Genomic DNA, 24,770 nt, shown 5'->3' with positions numbered 1-24,770 from the left:
AAGCTGGAAACCTAGTTGGAAAAATGGAATGCTACAAGCCTAAGGGCTTCCACAGGAAAAACAGTCCAGTATGGAAAGTGAAATTGAGAAGCATAAATTATAAAAAGAGAATTAACAAAGGAAGATAACTAACAAAGTAAACTTTGAAATCAGATGCTTGTCAGACTGCACATCAAAAAAGTATATGCACCAGTTTTCACCCTCATTCACAAATAAACCCTGTGGGCAAGCCTTACAAGGCAGGAAATGTGGGTGGTCTTATTAACCTACATGACAATAATATTGAAAGTTGTAGATTAGAACAGATACCTGATCATTTCATATTTTTACTTAGTCTTAGCTTTGTGTACTCTTGGTAGTGAACCAGATCTTAGCTCATTTTTATTTAAGTGATTATGGTGTTTTTAATGATGACTCAAGGAAGGTGTCATGCTGGTTTTTCAAGTCATCATGTAAGCAGCAAAAATGCAATGACACTTTTTATGTAGTTGTACATTTTCACCTTAACTAAAATTATCATGCCAGTTATTCCTGCTTTTTTCTTTATTCACTAAGAAAAAAGGTAACTTTTTTGGTTTAGTCATAAAATTCTTTGTTGGTTTTATTTACTGTGTTGCCTAACATTATATAAGGCAATATTAGGTATGTACTGTTTTTGTTGTTGCAGTTCGTATTTTTGTGTATTTTTAAACTTTCAACAGAGATGGGGTTGGTTTGCAGTGCATAACACTAATTTATATATACTGTGGTATGACTTTTGTCCATGGGAAGAAAGGAAAACCTGGGGATTATATCCAGCTTTCCTTCAGATCTAATTTCATTCCACCTTATAATGGAGAAAAAGCAAGAGATTTAAAACTTGTCTAAAATACAGTATGCTAATTGATCCCAGGAAAAGCTGTGACAAATGACTGTTCAGATTACAGCCACCAACAAATAGAAATATTGGAAACAATTTCATCTGCTCGATAATTGCCAGATTTTTTAATTGAACATCATAAAATTAAATTAATTTATAGTATATGAATAACAAACCTCTTTGGCCCAGCCCTGAAGTAGTTGAGTGTTAGCCCAGTAGTGTGATTGAACCATGTATTAATAATAGTAAACAAATTTCAAAACCTGGCCTTCTGAAAATTACTTATCTAATTTATTATCTATTTTTCTTATTTATGGGCTTAAATTAAAATCAGTTGCAATTGTTTTCAGAAAAAGTTATCAGTGACCTTGGATGTCACATTGCAAGACAACCTTAAATCAATAAATTCCTATATGTGATGGACACAGATTCCTTAAATGTTTTAACTAAAATTGTTTTGAAAATATGGGCATTTCATTATCGAGTTAATTTAATGAGACAGTCACACTCATTTAATGAGACAGTCACACTCTCTACTCTTGTGTGTCAGGCCCAAAGGATTTTTTAGAATGGATATCTGAGCACTGCAAGGTCAGAGAAATTTGACAGTAATTAGGTAAAAGACGAAAGGAAACATAAAAAATAAAAGAACGCATAACAGTAGGTTGCCAAAGGGATGCTTGGTTCGAACAACAGTCTGTTGCTCAAGGGACAGTGTATGCAGAATGCCTATATGGACTATATCTTTTAATAGTATAGTAGTATATCATTATCCTGTACAGTATTTCATAATTTTATGTTTAATTTTCAGGCAAATGGAACGTGCCCCATATCACCGCCCATTAACAACCCAGGGATACTCTAGCGATGGGGATTCTGAGGAAGAATGATAAACCATACAAGTCTCACTGTTTCTCATTTGTTTAAAGTAAAATGTCAATCATTATTTGGCAGCCAAGGAAAAACTGTTCAAGATGCAAAGGAATTGATGATATAATGCAGAATGTAGTGCAACTGTTATCTGTGTAAAGGGTAATGCATGGTGTTAGAGATGTGTGATATGATATTGCTGTTAATGTGGAAACATGATTGAATTGGAAGAAAAGTTGTTGGTGAAAGAAATTTGTAATTATAAATCTTCCTTTAAACTGAAGCTATTAGCAAAATTCCTTGTGAGGGAACTCTGATAGCTTTGAAGTATATATAGCATACAGTATATAATACAGCAGATGTGTATGCATATATGCCATTCACAAGCATAATTTATTGGCTATTGGTGAAGGTTCAACCAATTATTTCTGGTTATGTGAAAAGAAAAAAACATAAGCTTCAAGCCATGCCATTTAGCAATCTGCCATGCTAACTTTTCATTTCTTAGTAAGCAGTGCATTGCTTATACACTTAAAAGTGAAAAGGTAACCATATCCGGCCATTTCAGATATCACTGTTCAGTTTTTGAAAAACATTTTAAGATTACATTTCATTCTTGAAAATATTTCAAATTTTTTATTTTATCTGTTTTTAGATTTCAGAAAATACACATCACAGATTGCTAATGATGGTAAACTTTTGTGCAGAATTGAAGACTAGAAAATATTGTTGAAAGTGGATGGAAATTCATGTAAAAGTGGTACTGTCCGTGGACATTGTTCTATATGGACTGCATAATTCATTTTCCAAAGATCCGATCATTGTACAGTACAAAATTTTATGTCGTGCATTTCTCAATTGTTATTAACCAATGTATGTTGGCAGAACCAACTTACTTTCCCTGTAAGAACTTCTTGGGATGGTAAAGCTTAAAATTTTTTTTGTAATTTTTCAGGTAGAATGGCGAGTTTGTCATTTCTCAATAATAATTTAGTTCTTGGAGAGGATCAAAATTCTTGACATGGGGAACGCATTTGTTTTACAGTAGTACTGTAGTAATTTGGTTGTATTTTTGAAGGCCTTAATTTGGAGAGGCTGTGATTTTAAAGCAGAATACAGTAGTTTGTTGACCTTTGTTATTGATACTTATATGTACAACATTATGAGAATCTTATTGCTGCAGCAGCTTCTCAAAAATGTTTGAAATACCCATACAAAGCAAGTCAGCATTAATCTTTGCTTTTATTTTGAAAGATAATTTTTCATACTCTAGATAACATATAATCCAGGCTCTGAATCCACAACCCTAATTTCTAATAATAGTCCACTCATTTCTTGCAGGTACTCCTCGAGTAATTATTTAATATTTTTTTCTTTATAGTGTTACATCTAAAAGTTGGCTACATTACTGCTTACCTTAAGGCTGCAGTGAAGACAAGTACTTTAATATATAACTTGCCTACACTTCATAATTACATCACAACCCAGAGGTTAGGTACAAGAAATCGGCAACATTAACTTGACCCTCATGATTTTCATGAAAGAGGATTTTTATTGGAGTTAAGAATGGTTTTCAAGTTTACAGTAATATTTGGTTGTGAATTTTTTTTTTTTTTTTTTTTTTTTTAAGAGTGGTTTGTTGTAGGAAGGAGTTGAAATGAGTTCCATATACCTAATTCAAAGCACAAATCAAGTTCTCTTCCTCATACACTAATCCTGTACTAAAATTTCAGTTTTCTTTGTGTAGTTCAAATATCTCAGTTATTGCCAAAGTACTAGCAACATCTCAAGAGCCCAACATTTTTTTTTTATCTACGTTGTTCCTTTCCGTCCAGTTATTTAAATGGTTTTAGTATCCGCAGTCGCTACTTTCCAGTAATTGTAACTGTGTTTGCAATGAGTATATTATATTCATATAATGTAAATATGTATAGCTAGTTTATTTCACTACTTTCTTGTGATTGTTTTTGCTTTAAAATTTAGTCATATCATTGAATTCATAATGTATTGAGTTAGGAATGTGCATTTTTGGCAAGTTTTGCTCTTATTTTCTGAAGTTTTTCTCCTTTAGTAATCCATTCAAGAGCCATTTATAAGAATTTCTTCCCTTTGCAATTATTATTCATCAGTATGTTGTATTTCATACCTAATTTTGATACAGGAAAACTCATTGAGAACAGAATATATGAAATGGGTTCTGAAGGATCAATTCTATGATTTGATGAATTCCACAGTTTTCAGCTACAAAAATATGCATACGAGATACAACAGATGTTGGATGGGTAATTGCGAAGTCCATAGGAACTGCTTCTATTTAAGGGTTGTATTTGCTAGGTAGCACTTCTTTGACATCTTCATCATCATAATCTCCGCTTCTCTCCATGGTTACAGTACAAACCAAGAACACACTGTGATGAAATCACTGAACAGTATCCTTTCAGGATTTTTAACTAAAGCTCATTCACTATAAAGTAAACACAGAAAAAAATTGGGCTTCATGTTTGACAGAAACCAGGGATGAGATTCCTTGATTTCACCACACTTATTTTAGCTGTCGGAAATAAATATCTAAATTTTTGTAGTTTCATGAGAGAAGACCCTCAGACATCATTATTGCATGATGTAAAAATTGCCTGTGCTGTTTTTTAAGAAAGTAGTTTAAAATAAAAACTGTCAGTGCATAATAGCTAGACCTTTGTAAAAAATTTCCAGTTTACCAGTTTTTTGGTAGGGAATTTTAAATGCTCCCCCACAATTATAAAATAAAAATAAAAAAAGATTTTCACATTTCCAGTATTGAGACAGTAGTTATTTTTTTTCTTGGATGATTCCCTGAATATATAGTGTACCCCAATCACACCTATTATTACCTGGCTGATAAAACTGAATTATATGTTAAGTCTATATGTTGTTTATCACCAAATTCCTAGGAAGCTAACCCATAGTAGTGAAGCATTACTGGATTGTTTGCCAGAGATTATTGTTATGTATATATAACGAGATTATACAAATTGCTGAGATAGTGTTTATTAAACCTCCTTACATAATGAGCTTCATTGCAGGGAACATACACAGTCAATCCAATGTATACAGATTGTTTGACCCTTCATGAAATTATCTTAGTCTTTTGAAGAAGTAGTTTTCAGTACCGTAAAGTTCAGTGTAGCACTCTTCATTGATCACAGTTTTGAATAACAATTAAGGAGGCTTCTGAAGCTGCATTGTACTGCTGCTACAAGGAACCTTTAATTATTAAGGAAATTATCACTTCCAAGACATGTGCAGGTGACATCCAACAAGTGTTAAATGATAATAATGAGGACCTCTTGAATTCCAATCTCCTAAACATCAGGTAGCCAACTTTGGACGACTGTGTTGTGGATACTCAAATGGATTGTGAATAACTGGATAGTGATTTTTGTAGATATCAAGCTTAACCAATACTCATATAATTCCAGCCTGCAAAGTGCAGTGATACAAGGCATCCAAGCCTACAGAGATGCACAAGTGCTTGGTGTTCATTACAATATAGGTGGGCAAAGCAGTGAAACGAAACTTACCGACAACAGTATTGTCAAGGCACCAGGACTCACTCAGTCATATCTAAGGTCCTTCAAGCAATGGATGCTCAGAATGTGTCTTCTTATCTGCCAATAAAATTACTAAGACATGGCAGGCCACCTATCATCCTTTTAGAAGCAAGTGCCTCTCAGGTACCTCCACTAAAACTCGCATCAGAAGCAATTGAAGTGGGGGAGGAACTTGCTTGGTGGCTAAATGATGGGACCCTTCCAGTGGGGAGTTCCTCAGAACTTACCACTTCTGAGATGCCTCTGTTCTCAGGTGCATCAAGAAGGGGTAGGGTGTGCACCTGAACAATCTCCGTGTGTTATGATTGTGGCCAGGATGGCCTCCATCTACACGTCAACATCTAGGGAATGTTTGCAGTATGGATAGTTGCAGCATTCTGAGATCATGTGATTGTTCCTCCAGTGTTGATGAGCTGGGCATTCCAGTGGCGGTTGGTTGGGACAGATTGGTCCCTACTTTATCGCATGGGGAAAGGCTTTATGAACTTTGAGGAACTCCAGTGATCAACCTGTTGGCCAAAAGGTTGTACGGGAAGCTCCTGGTGTTTTGATCTCCCAATCCAGACACTGAAGCTGCCTTGGGGAATTTGGGGAACATCTCCCAGCACCCTCTGAGACATTACTTGGTTCCTACCCAGAGATTTTGATTCTGGAAAACCAGATGATAAGTTTTTTTTTTTTTACCTTGTGTGAACCCTATGGCAGTAATAAGAACATGTTTCTTGGTGACCTGTGTAGAGGGGTCTTTGTAGTACCAGCAGGCACAACAAAGTGGTGGTATGTAAGAACACCCTATCTTTCTGGCTTCGTGAAGTCATCAAACGGACATATGGTTCATCTTGTGTGGACGACTGTCATCCATCTGGTCGAGAGCTTACAAAGCCAGGGACATCAGCTTCAAGTCCTTAGACACTCCTTAGGACCTGTGGTGACTGTGCAACGGGTTGTGTACTCTTTAAGCCCCTCTTGGACCATAACAAGACATCTCTCTTGAGATGCATAAGGCTGGAGGTTAGAAGGGTAGCAACTGGCTCTTTCTCCCTTGTTTCTATGGAAGGCAGTAGTCAGGCTAAGTTCATGCTGATGGGCCACAGTGCAGGGAGACTTCACATTTGGGCATCATATCTTAAAGTTTTGACTCATAAGGTGTGACTCATCTGCTCTCCCTTAAACATGTTGGGGAGGGGCCAGTAAAGCTATCATCTGAACCAATTAGTAAACAATTGACCCTGCCTTCCTACTTGTTCTCCCAAGTTCTCTTTGGTAAGGCTTCAGACATCTCACTCTGGCTCAGGGTGATATCAAGTTGGCATTATTTCCATTTTGTGTAAGATGTTACAGGCATAATTGCTCTCTTGCTTAGATTATAAGCGGAAGCATAGCACTTCCAAGTTGATTCCTACCACTTGCAGAGTGAGTCTCTTGCATAAAAGGCATTAGTTTGCATACCTGTAAAAACAAGTACCAAATCTGTGAAATAGTTTGTATTTTTCCTAAATATACAAACAAGAGCCTTTTAACAAAGTTCTTTTTCAACCACCCCACGTACTCCCTGATACCAAAGGGAAAAATGCCACCTTGTGGCAAATGTGGGGGAGGGGTTTCCCCAGTCACCTGCCTACAGGTGTTCCCTGCCTACTTGCATGGAATTCATTTAATCTCTTTACTACCAACACTAATCTAAAATGAGGTGGAAAATATTGTAATATACAGTAATATAAAACCAAACGCGCAATTCCACATAAATCTTGCAGGAATTCTACATTCCCAAGATTCTAATCTAATGACTTAGCAAATGGTAATTTTGCTCTGCGTTTCCTTTGGCCCATATTTCTAAATTTGCCCTAGCTTAATTCAGAAACATTATCAACATTCCCTATGTCAAATCAAAATAATCCCTTAATTGCACTTTGCCCCTATATATGTATGCGAATAAATTTTGATTTCCTTCAGTGGTGATGCCATCTGCCTACTTATTAATAAGCACTGAATTATTTAAAGAAACTAATACTTATTCCCTGCAGTGGTGATTCAGTCTGCCTTACATTAAGCATGGAATTAATGAAAAAAAACCCTTACCATTGAAAAATAAATATCACTACTTTCTTATCAATCAATCAATACAGAACATGTTATCTACACAAAGATATATCAGCCAGCAACAGTCTTATAAACATTATTATACATGCTATACATTAAAATATACATTATAGAAGAAATAAATATTGAGCTATTGTGCCACCACAGTACAATTTCCAATCAAATATTACTTACTAGTACGTCCACTGAACTTTGAAAAGCTATTCTGATCACCAGACTGAACAATACTTGTGCAGATATGTGTATTAGACAAAAAATAATTTTCTTAATCCTTTTTTAAAATACCATAAATCATACTTCAGAAGCAGACTACAGTATTTCTATAACACTGAAGAGATATTTTTTTTCACTGTCCAGTTTTCAACTTGCTTGAGCTGTACATGGTGACAACCTGAAACTCATTACAATACTGTACATGCAGAGGGATGTCCTTTAGTGTTGTGACCACTGGATGCTCTTTAAATCAATACCTTCTTGAACCATCTCCCAAAGGGGGCTGAAACAACGGAAAAAAATATCATAATGCTCTAATAACCATAAGTGAATGTCACATGAAAACAAATTACAGTAGTTCAGCACTAAGAGTTTTAAACATTTCTTTGTGCATCATGATTCACTTCTACTGGAATGAATCAAGAAAACACTTGTGATTTATTAGAACGTTAACAACTATGTATGAACCATTCACTTGTCAGAGACTGCATATGAATCTATTTTTTGGTGGTGCTAATTTTTTTAATCATGCCAAATGAAACATCTTTCACAAGGGCTGATTCACTGAATGGAAATGGTAAACTTTTTTTTTTTTATATGTAAGACCATTTTCATATGTGCAGTTCTATTTTCTTGTTTCTCCAGAATACTAATTTCATAAAAATGTTTTACAATATACTCTATTAATTAAACCAGTGAGAAACAACAGCAGCAGCTTAAATTTGAGTGTTCTGCTAACTAATATTTACAATGCCTTTTCAAAATTAAAAATGTGCTGGATACCTGTAACCATTTCCAGTTAATACAGAGCAACTGACAAATAAAAAATCATATACTATTCATAATATAAATATTTCCATGGACTAGATACTGCAATGGGAAAGTTTTGAAGTTTGTCATCCCTGATATGAATGAAAAATTTCAATAAAATATACAAGTACCATCCTACTTAAGACTGAGCTTGGTTCTGACCAACTGGTCGTAAGTCAAAATGGATGTATATCAAACCCTAGAAAATGGCCAACATACTGGGTAGGGCATATCAAGCCTTTGCTATACTGTATATGCCAACATGCTGGGCAGGGCATATCAAACCTTTGCTATATAAAGTACCTATATAGTACTGTAAAGTAATGTACAATCATTATTTCAATGTTTTTACCATAATGTACTTCTAATGATATATTTTGATCATTTATGTAATGCATATTATGTACAGTTAATCATTGAGCTACAACAGGGTTAGGTTCTTGCTTGCATGTCAGAAGTCGACTTTAATGTAAATCGGTTTGCAATTCAGCCTACAGCACAGTTAATACCATATGATGCTGCTGATAGGGCAGAATAACTCAAACTGATGCTGCCTGAGTGATGGGAGAGCTCTCCCGAGATGGTGCATTGCCAAGTGACTCGGTGGTCAACTATCATACGGTGTGTACTCTTATGCATCAGCCCGCCCAGCCCCACTGCCAGATGTAAGGTTGTATGCCAAGCAGGTTGTAAGTCAGATGGTACTTGTACTATTCAAAATGTGTATATTTCTATGAACTAGATGACACTTAATTCATTAAGAAAGTTTTGAAGTTCTTAGTACCTGATATACAAAATATGAATGTGGAAAATAAAACCATACCTCATCTCCCTCAGCCGATTAACATGTTCCACACATTTGTCTGCTGTATATTTGACCTCAGCTTCTGTTGTAAACCTTCCAATACCAAAGCGGATGGAGGAATGGGCCAAGTCCTCTTCAGCACCTATAGCTCGCAACACATAAGAAGGTTCTAAAGACGCACTGGTGCAAGCCGACCCAGATGACAGAGCAATGTCCTTCAAAGCCATCAATAAGCTCTCACCTATTAAAATCATATCAGTTAATCCATCTGGATATACAATATCCATTTCACCTTTAATACCATGAATACTGTACTCAGGAATAGGGGAATCAAGAATTATTTAAATTTTGAATATTATTGAAACTGGTCATCCAGTGTCAAGAAAAATGTCTTCATGGCATCAATCAAAGTGGGGCTTACAAAACTTGTTAAACACTTTTAACCCTTTGTGTCTGAGCTTGATCATGGGAGGCATAAAAATAGCTCTGGACGTTTGATCCGGTGGCCCTCAGGTGAGAATCTATGTCTCGCGCCATGCAGTTTGAACGAATTTTGTGGGAAAATATTCTAATCACTTGAATGGGCAATAAATGATTTACAGCAACTCTTGTGGCAACACAAGCACCTCAGTACAAGATAGAGAGAGATCAGTGTGACTTAAGATTTCATGGGGGAATATACTGCACCTTCCCATCCCAGGACATCTTGTACATATTTGCTCATAAATATACCCAGGGATTGCTGTTGGCTTTAGTTCTTATCTTTTATGGTTGTATGACAGCTAAAATTGTAATTTTGTAAACTAAGTACAAAGATATATTACAAAAAACATGTCTAACTCACTAAAAGATACTGCAGTTTCCTATTTCAGTACATCTCATAAATATTTTACCATAAATATACTGTACTCAATTTATTACTATTTTTAGTTCTTATTTGTTATACCATGAGACTTGTGATTGTAACTTTACAAAATAAATAAAAAAATATAAAAAAATACATCTGTAATTTTGTAAAATTAGCATATGTTCACAAGTGTTTTGGAAAAGAGGCCCCTCACAGGACTGGAAATATTTACTTTCAACTTCCCTTGGAAGGTACAGAAAATTTTTAATTATTTTTTTTTTTCTACTATGTGCATTTGCATATCTTCCTCTTTCCCTTGATGTTTTTTTTTTAACTGTTCTTAATGTATATTTTAGCCCAGCCTGTAAGAGTTAAGCCAGCTCTCTAAAATATAAGAATCTTAGCTAAGTACGTAATATGATTACACTACCTATCAACATAAATCAATCATACTTGTGTATGAGTACTGCCACTTCACATATATACTGCAATATTCAACTTTGCCATTAATGAAAAAGACCACCTTCAAATACCATCAACCTAGACAACATGACTCACCTTCAACAAATGCAAATGACAGGTTGACACAGCCAGGATATGACCTTTCAGGGTCACCATTCCTTATGACTTGTGGTATTCTTGACTGAATTGAATCAACGAGCATGTCGGAAAGCCTTGATATACGCTTATGGTCATATGACATTTCTTCTTTTGCAATCTGGCATGCAGCACCCAACCCAACAACCAAAGGAGTAGGGACGGTACCAGACCTACGAAATAAATATAAAAATGTTAATAAATATTCTAAATATATATAATACAGTAATATACTAAATATATATAATACAGTAAGACAATTTTCATGATATTGAACCCATCAAAATTCACAGGAATTTAGGTTTAGAAAGGAAAGCCTTATAAATAAAAACTACATGTTCATCCAAACGTTTAAGATAAAATACCTCATTCCACGTTCTTGGCCTCCTCCACTCATCAGAGCTTCAACTCGCACTCTTGGACGTCGACGAACATAAAGACACCCAATTCCCTTTGGTCCATATATCTTGTGACCGCTGAAAGTTTAAAAATATTTAAGAAAAAGAAAATCTCTAAGCTAAACCTGAAAATTCAAATTTGTTTTAATTCAAAGACATACGCACTATTATATGAATTTTATTATACCAAATTTCATCGATTAAGATAGGGTTCAATATAAGAAAAAGGTTAAAATCTTTCTTACATTTTTAAAATATACAGGCTTTCTTATTTTTAGCTCAGTCATTTATTTATTTCAAAAAATCACAGAAAAGCTTATCAAGTGTATACTGTATGTAAAACAAATATTCTTACTAATTTTCAAAAGAAATCAAATAAAAGTAAAAAAAATAATATTTTTTTGTAAGATATTCACCAAATGTAATACTGAATTGTTGAAAAAAAAAATGAAATTATAATATACCTGAAATCATTGAGGATTCAAGTCCTTTTCTGATTATGAAAATAAATGTCAAGGATTCATGTCCTTTTCTAATTCTGACAACTAATAAATTAATAACGAAACCTCAGTTTTGAGAAAATGGCCACCAAAGTTTTATACTTGTATTCATTTCCAGCAACACCTACTGAACTTACCAATTGTGGATTTGGACATGGTACCTGGTCTCTATATTTCTTATTAACCGATATTTTCTCTACAGTATTTTTTTTTAAATACTAGTTACTGAAGAGGGAGAGGGGTTGATACAAATGGTATTTGAGGTATTAACTGGTGTAGGGGAATCATGGTAGCATATATTCCTTCCTTTGTTGTGCGGCTCACATAAATTTCATATACCCAACTACCTGAGACTGGGATCTCGTATGGAAAATCTTATATTGATAAAATGAAGTGCACCAGTGAAGTACACAAAGCTATAAAAAGTTCATTAAAAACAGCAACCCCCTCTAGGAATTAAGTTGAGAGGAAGAAGACGACCACTGCCAGAATACAATGGCACTTATTCCAAATGACCATGAATGAGAGCTGAGAGTAAGCTATCTATTCACAATAAAAACATAAAATAATGGATTTTATACCTTATCAACAGAATAAATCAACACACCAAGAATGTGGGCATGACTAGTACATACATAAAAAGCTGACCTTTCTATAATTTAGAATTAAAATAAGCACTTAAAACTTCTGTCTGGCAATGCTGAGTGTCTATGCAAGGAAATATGAGAAAAATATTAAAGTGGGAACCTTATTTGGAAAACTCAAACATTATTGAAGCTGATCTCTGAAATTATCAAAATGAGCAAAGCCAGGAAAAAATTAATAAAAAAATTTCAAAAAGGTTTTAAAAATAAAATTTTTAGCATCAATGAAACACATGAACATCACTGACCTTATAGACATGAGATCAACATTCATATCACGGACATTTATTGGAATTTTTCCCACTGCCTGAGCAGCATCAGTGTGAAAGAATATCTTTTTAGCCCGACACAATTCACCAATTTCTCTGTAAAACATAAAATTTGCAATTAAAAATTCAGCTAGAAGTTATTAAAATAAACTTAACTTTCATGACATTTATACAAAACAATGGTTCATCTGTTCCATAGTCAACCACTTACTTAACGGGCTGGATAATTCCAATTTCATTATTCACCATCATCACCGATACAAGAGCAGTGTCAGGACGCATGGCTGCTTCCAAATCCTCTAACGATACCAAACCAGATGGCTGAACAGGTAAATAAGTAACATCCCAACCCTCATTTTCCAATGCACGACAGGAGTCTAGTACACATTTGTGTTCCTGCAACAAGTTAAGATATTTATACTGTACTGCAACTCCAAACCAATAGAGGAAATGCAAAAATCGAAGAGCAAATGTACCTAAACAGAACTAACAAAAATAAAAAAATATAAAAAAATGTGTTACTGCTGTATTAAGAGTGAAATAAACAATTATTTTACAATGTACTCATGAATACAGAATAAGTCAATTAAAATGTCTTACTGAGACCTTCATCCTATACCCCTCTTCAGAACGATTGTTACAGTGATTCTGTCCAATTTCAACCCCCAAAAACATCAAGTCATAAAAATCTTAATTCCTTTTACTTAACCTCTCGTAAATCTTATCTACATACTATTTACTTAGTTTAAATCAGTAAAGAGTAAAATACACAGGAGAGTATCTTCACAATTCATCTGTCAATAACATATCCTAGTTAACTTATGCAAGAATCTCTCTCTCTCTCTCTCTCTCTCTCTCTCTCTCTCTCTCTCTCTCTCTCTCTCTCTCTCTCTCTCTCTCTCATAATTTTATAGTATTTTAATAAAGGTAATACCCAAACTTTAATAAACTATGCAGGAGTGTAAATCATTAAATTATACAAGCATACATGAAAATGTTCTCAATTCATTTGCTTCAGCCAAGCCATCACTGGAATGCAAAGGGAGTTTACACAGAAATCCAAGCCATTAAATGTCAGAATAGATTCTCGCTGGAATGCAAAGGGAGTATACACAGAAATCCAAGCCATTAAATGTCAGAATAGATTTTTAAGTATGTTTAGTCCTTTGAACAGAAATTCCCTTCAACTAATGGCTCATCATAGAGGCAACCCCCAAAAAGACTACATGATTCATTCATATTAGACCCGCAGTAATTTTAATCACATTCAGTCCAAGCAAGACCAGGCTGTGGGTGACAACCATCTTCCAGAAAAACTGAAGTCAGCATCCATTATCCAATGTAGAAAATGATGACAGTCAAGAAAAATGGCAGAGATAAATGACTGTTGAACATAACAGAACAAACTTAAAAATTCATCCCAATGCTGATGAATTAAGCAGCAAAACAACAGAAATTCTTTGTAAATAAAAAATGGCAGGGAAGTCTTTTGTAGAACGGTACACTGTATTTGTAACTACATATGAAGACCTAAAAATTTAATACAATAACATTAATATTTAATGAACTTACAGTCTGGGTGGTGATGACATGACTTTTCTTGGACCTATAAAAACGAGCCACACCTTTGACGCTTATATTGTTGCTCTCAGTAGCTCCTGAGGTGAAGATAATTTCCTTCTTATCAGCTCCAATTAAGTCTGCTACTTGCTATTTTTAGTGAGAAAAACAGAAATGGTGCAATGAAGCATAAAAACAAAACTAAAATAACTTATAAATATCAAGAGCTGCAAAACCTCTACTGCCTTTCATCAGTCAATCTCACTTAAAACTTTATTATGACAAAATATTCTACACTGGTATTTCTCAAAACCTTTCTGTAAAATTAGCACAGTTATTAATTTGAAAATTCAGAATGTTTACATTCAATAACTAAAATACTGTATATAAAATCTGTTAATAGAAACTTGACATACAAAGTGACAACAAGAGATCTAATTATGGTGATGTTTACAGAACTAAACGAGTAAAAAATGTGCCAAATTTTCTTTGGCACAATCGAGGTTCCTATACAGCGTATAATGCTGTACGAAACTCTCAGCCATAGCCCAAGAAACTCTCAGTCGCGGCCCATGAAACTTTCAGCCACAGCCCAGTGATGGCCTGTGTTGTTGGCAACTATAACGGTGCCAGATGCACGATCATAGCTAACTTTAACCTTCAATAAAATAAAAACTACTGAGGCTAGAGGGCTGCAATTTGATATGTTTCATGATTGGAGGGTGGATGATCAACATACTAATTTGCAGCCCTCTAGCCTCAGTAGTTTTTAAGATCTGAGGGCAGACAGAAAAAGTGCGGACGGACAGACAAATAGCCATCTCAATAGTTTTCTTTAACAGAAAACTAAAACACAGCACATTACACTACCTGTCTGGCTGTCTCCATGGCCTTTTCACTCTCCCAACCATATGCATGTGTTCGTGAGTGTGGATTTCCATATTGGTATGTAAGGTAAGGAAGCATTGCATCAAGTACACGGGGATCAAGGGGAGTAGTAGCCTGGGCATCCAAGTATAATGGCCGAAATTCACGAGTAACTTCAACTGCATCTGGTGCTGCATGATGTCTTGGAGAGGTTCCTGAGCAAGCAAAAAATGCATCGATCATATTTTGATGCAAATAATATATCATGAATTAAACTACTTATGTGTGAACAACGAATTAGTTACATGATAAATGGTGTCAAGAAACTGTCTTACAATAATCCTAGTTCCCAGCAGCCGTTCACTGTAATAACTACTAATATAAACTAAGAACAGGACTGTGCAATGTCAGTTTAGGCACAAATCAAGACAATGCAATGAAAGTCTAATTTAGCAACCTAGACCACAAAGCTTTGACCTGCACATGTGGGTTAACAAAATTCCTAAACCCATCATCAAGCATTCATCACACCACAAGGATTATATCAAAAGACCTATAGGCTAAGTGTGTGTTCCCACGGACTCTGTACTGTATAAAGTTCAAGATTAACATAAGAAAAACCTACACGCAGTAATTTCAAATGATCTCCAACACGCTGTTATTCAAAAAGCTAGGTGCAACTTCTGTCATCTCTGGACAAAGCGAGGTAATGTTATCTTGGAAAAATTTTGCAATTCTACAGAAAAGTTCTGCAGGGTATGGTGTTTAGTACCAGCCCTTTGGGGATGAACATAAAAAAAAAAAAAAGTAAAATTCTAAAATTTTCTCACCATTGTATATGCCTTTTCTCTATTGTTCAGTAAAAAAAATTTATCTATAAACTATATCTCCATGCAGAGCTGTTCTGTGGAATTACCAAAACTTTGTTCTAGGGGATTAGTGCTTCAAGCACTAACCAATGTCCTTAACCTATTGTTCTACAAACTACCCACCGCCTCCTAGGCTACTTAGTTGAAATATTGAGTTAGCCAAGAAAATGGGTGGAACACCAATATTAAACTGCGCACAGCCTGTCCAATAGTTTTCATACCTTACTTGAGTAAGAAGGCAACCAGAATTAAACCACGTGCAAATTGGTTATGACGCTCCTTCATACTTTCTGATGAAAAGTAAACACAAAGTGTACTGGAATTGCACCCGTTATTTCCATAGGTTGCAGCCTATTTGCATGCAAATCAAAGACACTTCATGAGGAATGCATCCTGACCTAACCTAACCTATTCTAGGGGACAATACCCTAACCTGGCCAGGGGGTTTTGGCCCATACCCAAGACCCCTCCCCCAACATGACATGATACATAGCACCGATGACATACAAGCAGTTATCGTGCTACCAGATGTCATACAAGCAGATATCGGGCTACCATAAATATGTCATTCATTTAACCGGCTTTAAATTGTCTAGTTTATGATTAAGCTGCGACCGTGGACGACAACAGGTTACGCAATGTTAATCATAAATAGGCCCAAAGTTACAATAAACCAAGTAAAAAAAAACCGAACCTAATGATAAACCAAGAAATAAAAACCAAAACTATGCCATACATCATTAGATTAAAAGCCTAAAGATAATTAGGCACATCTTTATCCGTGACAACGTCTTGCGTAGTTAGGCTAATTAATGCATACCTAGCTAACCGAGGCGTAAGCCTACCGTGTGTTATTCTTATAATTAAATTAAGAATACTTACCTAAATATCTACTGGACGTTCCAGCTGGCGAAATATTATTTTTTGTAGCATTTCTAACGATTCCTAATATAATCTTCGTGTGTCGTAACATTTTAGATATATGTGTAGTTTGTTACGTTGCGAAAAGTTCACTTGTGTAATGTTTTGCTAAATGACTTATTCCTGGGACTTTGGTGACATCCGGAGCAAACGCATGCTTCGACGTTCTTCTTCTTCTTCTTCTTCACAATTCACATCAGCTGCAAAGAAACAGGTCCAGAATAATAGTATATTTTATTCTTTTTATCATCATTAACATATTAGGAGCATGTGTAATGAAAACAGCGTTTAAGTAATAAAGACAGCGTCAAGAACACTGTACTCACTTCGTACCGAGCGGCTAGTCGAGTTATCGGAAAAGGAGTGAAGTGTATTTTTTTTATTACTTTGATTACAGTATTATCATTAACATGTTCATGCCAAGCAATATTGCAACTTGTAAAGAATGCTTTTCGACAACAATAATAAGATTAATGAAGGTTAAAGCTATCAGAACCATAAGAGCTGGATAATAATGTTATCTGCAGCAGCAGCAATAATAATAAAAATCAAACAAATACAGGATCCGAAAAAAAGACCCAGAACACACAACAAAGAATAACCCTCTTTTTCGCACCCCACCCAAAACAAACATCCTCGCAACCAGTATAAGTGAGATACCAAGAGCATGTACACATCAAAAAAATTATTATACGTATGTGTGTGTGCATTTTGGGATGATGTTGTTGGCCCCCATGGACTTGTTTACCAAAATTGCAACGCAACACAGTCTTCTACCTACCAGGTACTCAATTCACTACTTTTCCATCAGAATTGATCTCAAGACTCTTAATTTTTTTTATTTACAGTAGATTAAATAAAAATGAGATGAGGAAAACAACCAAAGACAGCCAGTTCCTTCATCATTAATTACTATTATTTTTTCTAATTCATAATGACCATTCAATCTTCTTGAAAAAGCCATACGCCAGTGAACCTGCCAGCCAACCATCCTCAGATTAGAATCTCTAAATATGGCAAAAAGAAAATAACGGACACGACAGGAGTAGTGCTGAGTACTCTGTGATTATAAAATCAATGACAGGTACCTTTACGCAAGGGAACTCAAGCTTATAAGAGGACCATGAGACAGCGACACACTCCAGGGAAAACACCTGGTTATGGATTCATCAACACAAAAAGCGGCGTAGGTACTACAACTGAGCAACACGTAACGGGAAAGGGTGTGGGGGAGTGGTGAGAGGGCCCCATGATCTAAGGAAGACCACGAGAATCACCACCCACCCTGACGTGAAGGTCGGAAGATGCCCAAAGCTACGAAGTGCGTCGGGGAATAGCCTACCAGAGAACAGGTCGCAATAAACTACATGTACTCTCGTTTTTTAAGACACTGTATTCAACAGCAAATTCATGAGCATAAACTATGTTAAATTAATAGACTCAAGAAAGAGCTCAGATGAAAACTTAACTTGCAAAAGAAGGCACAAGGTAGATAAATAAACACAGCGAGAAAAAATATAAATATGGTTCGACTGATTACTGTTGAATTTTCTTGTTGCTTTACTCCTTGGCATGCCATAACCTTCTTATGGTACTGACTGGCAACTGTTTCAAGAAGGTCATTTCGCTGGAGGTCACCTTGGTACCTCGATTTCATGTACAGTACCTCTTCAGATTTTATAAAACAGTTTACGCACACACAACACACTCGCACACACACGCATATATATATATATATATATATATATATATATATATATATATATATATATATATATATATATATATATATATATATATGTGTGTGTGTGTGAAGGTGAAATGTTCTTCATAGGAGGTTCATCGTTGAATCTGCAGTTAAAAGATGAATGTGGCGGCGATTTCTTGTTTTGCCTCTTTGGACCCACACTACTAGAGAGAGAGAGAGAGAGAGAGAGAGAGAGAGAGAGAGAGAGAGAGAGAGAGAGAGAGAGAGAGAGAGAGAGAGAGAGAGAGAGAGCAGGGATTGCTAAGTTATAGTGGGAGATTCCAGTGTACCAGTTCTTCCTGATAGTGAGCTCTGGGAAGTGAAGTGGTGGGAACCTTAGAAAAACGTCCTTCGACGTATCTTTTGTCGTGTGTTGGACTCAAGTCACTGAATCTATATTTTAAGTGTATGTATAGCTCTCACATCTGATATTCGAGACCTCTTTGAAACAGATTTCTTTCCGTTAAGTGGTACGGTTGTGTTTATCGTTAATAAACCAAAGAAAAATAGTGATTTAGTTAAGGAAATGACTTTGAACGATCTGTGAATCTTCAGGTATGTAGGTTCGTAAGCATTTTTATACATAGGCCTATGATTATGTAATGAATAAAACACACACGTATGCCTATGTATATTAATGCACAAGAGTGTTAGTACCTTCCACCAGAAACAGTGACACAAAAGAAGGTGGCTTTAAAAATAAACCTATCTGCAATCTGTTCTCTCTCTTGAGCCTTATGTAACAACCCTGGTATCGATGAAACAGCCGGGAAAAAACACGACGGGTTCAAGGCCAAATTACAATCCTACAGAGAAGTGACGTTAGCATTACCATGACACCGTACATGTATTGATTGCTCAAACCTTCTTTTAACCACTTTTTCCCTTCTGTGACCCTAAAGGCTTCTTGGTCTTCCTCGCGTCCTTGTTAATTATAATAATTTATCAATCTGTCTACGAACGATTCTTTTCATCTCGTCGTCTCATGTGAGCTTTTAGCCATATTTTTGACAACCAAAAATACAACTTTCAGCCTAGCAAATTCTGTAACCCGATTGTGTCCCGTACCGTAGGCTAAATCAAATTCTTTTGAGATTAATTATTTTTTACTCGCTTTGTCAATCAGCAAGGCAACAAATCAACAACTTCTTAATCGTGTAATCTTATTGTTGCCACAACTTGTTTTTCATTACTTTTGCATTTCTCTCCCTACCTTTCTTGTCTTATTCAAATAGCAGTTACTGCTCGTCTCTTCAGTTATGCTTGCTTCATCATACACAAAGTTACCTACAGTCCCTTTGAGTCCACCACCTTCATTCTTTTATATATATAACCAACAATATGATTTAGAATTTCTTTCATTCTTGAAGGCTTACCCTTTTTGAAGTTTTCATTCTACTTTCCCAATTTGCATACAACCTTCAACATTCACCAAATCTTGGAGTTTTTCCTTACAGTCACTAATCAACAATAGAGTTTGCAAACATCAGCAATTACTCTTTGTGTTAAGACAATTTTTCACTTGTACTTTTTTTCTGATTCCCTTTATTACTGTATTAATTCATAGAGAATGAGAAGACTTGGACATAAACCACATTTGTGTCAAAACACTTCAACATGCCTCATCAATGTACCTTTCATGCACTTTCAAGTTTCTGTTCCGTGGAAGGTTCCTTGACGTGTTAGTGTACCTTAACTTTGTTTAATATGAATGTTTATATCCATACTTCAGTTGCTGAATTGTGAAAGACCCTTTAGTTTAGAAAATTTCCAGCATATTAGCAGCATGGAAAAAAAAAAACAAACTCATACGACCGAACTACTCACATTTATATTGGAAGATCCTTATGGACTAAATTAATTCATTTTTGTATATTTCATCCTCTCTTAAAGCCTACCAATCTGCATTCTCCTTACAGGTTGCCAAGTTCCTCTACATATCAGCTATGAAATATCTAGCCTTATTTCTTATATTCTCCGTTGCAAGAATACTAGGGCAAGGTAAGTCGAATACTTGATCAATAAGATCTGGTTATCATCACCATTAGTATTACCCTCATAAATTTCGTCAGCAAGCTTACATAGAATAAGAGTGCTAATAAGCAGATAAATTCACTGAAGTTGTGCCAATACTGTACCCCACTTAAAGAATACTTAACTTATCCTTGGAAATTACTGCCCTCTAGGTATGCCCTACATTTCATGTAATCACATCCATTACGAGGACCGAGTTTTCAGAAATGCTAAGAAAAATTTAATTTTCATAAACTTGCTGTATAACTGCAGTCATATAGTAGGAAGGAATAAAACCAGTTTCATGCATGAAAATGGTTCAGTAAACTCAAAAAGCTATTTTCATTCCCCACTTTACTTTATACTAGTCAACAACAAAATCACCTAATATAATATAGAACTTTACTACTATTTCTACTGCTAAATAAAAAAAAAACTATTAACCTTGTTCTGCGTGGACTGAATGGGCACTGTCTTGAACTATTTCAGCCTGAATGCTTTGTGAATTACCACCCAATGTCAAAAGCACAACAAGCATTGTCTAAATCCTTAAGAAAACATTGTCATGACAAACAGATATCATAAATTTCCTAGTCAGCTAACATTAGTTGTGAAAAATTACTAAGCACTGTTTCATGATTTTCACAAAGTAGCCCTAGAAATTACAGCAAAAATTTGAAAACAGGTATGTCTCTAACACTATCAAGTTTGCAATGTTATGGCATTATAAAAATGTATCTCTTATAATTTCATAGTATTCATAATTATGATGAAAAATATTCCATTTACCTATTACTGTACAGAAGTTTAGGCAGGAAGATTGATATGTACAATTCATCATGGGATGTTTTCAGCATCATTATAACCACATACAGAACATTACTTAAATGCTGATTAGAGAATTTTTCTTTATCTCTTTCAGAACTATGCAGATTACAATCTGGAACACTGGGTACATGCACTTTATATGCCTTCTGCCCTTATGTGCAGGCTATGTCAAAAATTCTGAGTGTTGAGAAGCTGGTTGAGACATATGGTGGGTGTGGAAGAGGAAGGTAAGTTTTGCTCTTAAATGCCAAAGTCAAAGTTAAAATAAAGACTAATCATTGTTGCGAGAAAATAAAAACGCCTACATAAATGGTATTGTACTGATATATGTAAAGAGAATAAGCATCAGCAACATAAAATTAGAAGCTATGGTAGGTATCTGACAAGAACACCTGTCAGTTTTCACAAATAAATGTTTAACCATTAGATCGGATAAATTACAGGTGTAACACTGTAAGGAAAACCTGAGTACGTACTGTACTGGTAAAAATTACAGTCAATCTCTCTGATGGTTTCTCAGACCTCATATCAAACCACTACACTCACATAAGGCTCCTCAAGTCTGCTGAAGTGTCTAGGCATTGATATTTGGAACTAATAGCTCCACGCCAATGGTCATGGGTATTCAAGTAGCAATAGTATCTGCTTTTCACTGGTTATCTTACATTCTAGTACTGACAGTACCTAACACAGATTAATTTTGTTTACCAAGAGACCAATGGTGTAGTGAAAACACTATTGCCTTGAATCCATAAGTGGTTATGCTTCCAAGTACTGATCAGAGCCAATGTTACTAACCTCATTAACTCAGGATCTGAACTACAGTGCTGATTGTCAATATAACACCTTAATATAAATATAAGTATTTAAAATTTGATGGTTTCCCAGTTGTATCGTTACTAGCAACATGTGGTAATGCAGACAAATTCATTTCATTGCATTTCTCTGGAACTTAAAAACCACCTGGCTGGAAAGCAACTGGGCACTGAAGGGTTGAGTGAGTCTAGCAGTACAAAAAGTTCAGTCAACATTAGACATAAAAAATTAGGATGAATACTTATCTGATAAAACACTTCATCCATTACAGTGATGGAAATGTACAACTATGTTGCCCCAATGACAAATCCCTGTCAGATGGCCGACAGGGTGCAGGAAAGCTTCCCAGTTTTACCTTAACAGACACCACATCCACGTCTACAACTCCGCGCCCCACAGTAGCTACCACTTCTAAAGCAGGTAGTCCAGGTAACAATGTTATGTTCAGCAGTGTAAAAACTTACATCCTAAACCATAACTATAAAAAGGTAACTGAAGCAGCTTCTCTTAAGTGCCCAATGTAATTCACTTAGAGAAATTCATGTCACTGCATATTTACTCTACATTTTCCATGACTACTTTGGAGACTATTACCTATTAGTGTGGAATGTATTACCTCTATATTTATAATTTTTTTTTAATCTAAACTATAGCTTAACTGTATATAATTTGTTTTGTAGGTATAGTGCTGAATTGAATTTTAAAAAATGCATGCTTACACTGAATTACCGTACTACTATAGTTCCTTTAAAAACCTTCATTTTCCTGTCTTTGAAATTTAACATTTTGAATACTGCAGCACTTTTCAACAGCATAAACACTGTAGCAATCCAATGTCACCATCCTAAACAAGTGCCATCTCTGCTCGCTCCCCTCTCATGGTAGCATTCAACCATCATTTACTCATCACACTTTCCATTTCACCTGCTTCAGCTGGCTTCTATAATGGGTGATGGCTCTAAAACCTGAATTATCCCTAAACTTTTTTGTTTGCTGTAGCCAAATTTAGGATCCTGTGCAGAACTCAAATGCGCATATTTGCACCAAGTCTAGTGAAGGATTTAACATACTAAATGAAAGCTGCCAGGTAACATTATTTCTAAAATGTTGTCATTTTCTGTCAAACATTTACCCTGAAATTCCCTACCAAATAAAAATATTCCCCATATTAAGACAAAGAAAGGAGATACATACTTGTATGATTGACAAAGAGTACAGTAATTAATAAACATTTCCCTTATATTTACAGAGCTCACCTGTGAAGCCCCGCTGTATCACTTTGATTACAGGAATTGCATTTTTCTCAGCAAAAGTTACACAGGATGGGAAGAAGCTCAGCAGATATGCCAAAACCTTGGAGCTCAACTATACACTGCACCAAATCCCAATCACTTCCTTCAAATGAGGAAATATCTTCTTGAAAATTCGTTGGAAGGTGAGTTCCTGCTGAATTTCCATACTGAAGTATGCGTGCACAGCCAATACAGTACTGTATCGGTAACTTGAAATAATTATTATCCCTTGCATGAAACAATCAAATGTGTGCTATGCATGTCTACAATAAGTTGAGAAAAAGATTCTACAAAATATTCAAATCTGTTAATGACTATACCAAGAAACTATTACTACTGTACTAGAAAATGTTAACAAGACTGTAAGAGATTAGCTGTGACACAGTATTTAGTAATTAAACATTTTACAGTAGTTACCTCAATAATTCATTTGGAAAGTATGGAATGACATTTATATAAAGGAAAAAGAATGGCAAAATATAATGAATATATTTTTCCACAGGTCACTTCTGGGTTGGCGTTCATAATCGAACATGGTTGGATGGTCGTGCTGTAGCTCAGAGGGAATGGAGATCTGGGGAACCAGATGGAGCTGAAGATGAATGTGGTTTCATGGGTAGCAATGGAACACCTCAATCTTACTTCCTCTATGACTTTCCCTGTGATGGGGAGTCTCATGCAATATGTCATAAACGACTTGATGTCCCTAATTAAAACATTATTTCTGCTCCTACAGTGAGGACAGACTTAAATTTAAATGTAAACGGTTGGATTGATACAAAAGAATGTAACACTTTTTCAAATTTCCATAAAGTTAAGACAACCTCAAATACACTACAGCATAACATTTTATACTATTCAGATGTTTTCTGTGTACTTATCTATATAAATACCTCATCAACTCCCTTTATAAAATGAATGAAACAAAAAACCTTGGGAATCAGTCAGTATTAAAGGAGTGAATAAAACTTTTAAATAATCAATGTGACAAGTGCTGAATAATGAATGTCTGAGGCATGTAACCATTCCCATAAATGTTTCTCATCTTCAACTATATTCAGCTTCTTAATAGACCTAAAAACATTTTTTCATAGCACTGTTTACTGACATTGCTATGAACAAATCTTTCAGAATAATTCACAATTTACATACTCAAGGTCACTTACGTGATGAGAAAAGTTTCCCATCCAAAGTTACCTCGTTGAACCACTTACATTCTGAAGGCAGAAGTCATTTCAAGATGTGCTCTGTGCATATTTAGGGTACACTAAAATGTAACCTTTTGAATTTGCTTACATATACAAATGGTGTAAGCATACCACCAAGCAATAAATTTTGCCCCTAATAGTTCTAGA

General features: G+C 35.3%; 3 protein-coding genes across 8 annotated transcripts in view; 2 read left to right on the top strand and 1 right to left on the bottom strand.

The window, feature by feature from the left end:
- Positions 1–4,747, top strand: part of trbd (trabid) — a 36,183-nt gene extending 31,436 nt beyond the window's left edge. For both annotated transcript variants that reach the window (XM_067128291.1, XM_067128292.1), the window contains exon 11: positions 1,671–4,747. In XM_067128291.1, the coding sequence (XP_066984392.1) occupies positions 1,671–1,749 (79 nt within the window). In that variant the 3' untranslated portion in view covers positions 1,750–4,747. The remainder of the gene's footprint in view (positions 1–1,670) is intronic.
- Nfs1 (Nfs1 cysteine desulfurase) lies at positions 4,741–17,084 on the bottom strand. The gene is made up of 10 exons (XM_067128295.1): positions 17,046–17,084; positions 16,681–16,919; positions 14,933–15,144; positions 14,075–14,212; positions 12,714–12,898; positions 12,482–12,598; positions 11,057–11,167; positions 10,653–10,864; positions 9,266–9,488; positions 4,741–7,915 (listed from the first exon to the last, which is right to left on the bottom strand). Exons 2-10 carry the CDS (start codon positions 16,769–16,771, stop codon positions 7,852–7,854), a joined length of 1,353 nt encoding a protein of 450 aa, XP_066984396.1. The 5' UTR covers positions 16,772–16,919; positions 17,046–17,084; the 3' UTR covers positions 4,741–7,851.
- Positions 17,085–17,318: 234 nt separating this feature from the next.
- On the top strand, positions 17,319–24,398 carry LOC136853059 (collectin-12-like). 5 transcript variants are annotated; one of them, XM_067128297.1, is made up of 6 exons: positions 17,319–17,503; positions 20,386–20,467; positions 21,402–21,534; positions 22,395–22,543; positions 23,373–23,558; positions 23,918–24,274. In XM_067128297.1, the coding sequence occupies exons 1-6, from the start codon at positions 17,387–17,389 to the stop codon at positions 24,127–24,129; spliced, it is 879 nt and encodes a 292-aa protein (XP_066984398.1). In that variant the 5' UTR covers positions 17,319–17,386; the 3' UTR covers positions 24,130–24,274. The 5 variants fall into 5 exon arrangements, with proteins under 5 accessions (XP_066984398.1, XP_066984397.1, XP_066984400.1 ...); XM_067128296.1 differs by having other exon boundaries at positions 17,321–17,503; positions 22,395–22,552; XM_067128299.1 differs by lacking the exon at positions 17,319–17,503 and adding an exon at positions 18,746–18,872 and having other exon boundaries at positions 22,395–22,552.
- Positions 24,399–24,770: the final 372 nt, after the last annotated feature.

Source organism: Macrobrachium rosenbergii, chromosome 26 (genome assembly GCF_040412425.1).
Source record: "Macrobrachium rosenbergii isolate ZJJX-2024 chromosome 26, ASM4041242v1, whole genome shotgun sequence".
NCBI classification, from domain to species: domain Eukaryota; kingdom Metazoa; phylum Arthropoda; class Malacostraca; order Decapoda; family Palaemonidae; genus Macrobrachium; species Macrobrachium rosenbergii.
Note: the sequence above shows the minus strand (reverse complement) of the source record. Positions and strands in the feature narration are given on the sequence as shown.

What these genes read in the sequence shown, in the direction of transcription:
- LOC136853059 (XM_067128296.1), top strand. Translation starts at nt 17,387, where the DNA reads ATGTACACATCAAAAAAATTATTATACGTATGTGTGTGTGCATTTTGG. An exon ending in GGTGGGTGTGGAAGAGGAAG is followed by an intron (nt 21,535 to 22,394) that starts GTAAGTTTTGCT and finishes CATCCATTACAG; the next exon opens with TGATGGAAATGTACAACTAT. An exon ending in TCTTGAAAATTCGTTGGAAG is followed by an intron (nt 23,559 to 23,917) that starts GTGAGTTCCTGC and finishes ATTTTTCCACAG; the next exon opens with GTCACTTCTGGGTTGGCGTT.
- Nfs1 (XM_067128295.1), bottom strand. Translation starts at nt 16,771, where the DNA reads ATGTTACGACACACGAAGATTATATTAGGAATCGTTAGAAATGCTACA. An exon ending in AACGTCCAGTAGATATTTAG is followed by an intron (nt 15,145 to 16,680) that starts GTAAGTATTCTT and finishes TTGCTTGCTCAG; the next exon opens with GAACCTCTCCAAGACATCAT. An exon ending in ATGTCATCACCACCCAGACT is followed by an intron (nt 12,899 to 14,074) that starts GTAAGTTCATTA and finishes AACTTGTTGCAG; the next exon opens with GAACACAAATGTGTACTAGA.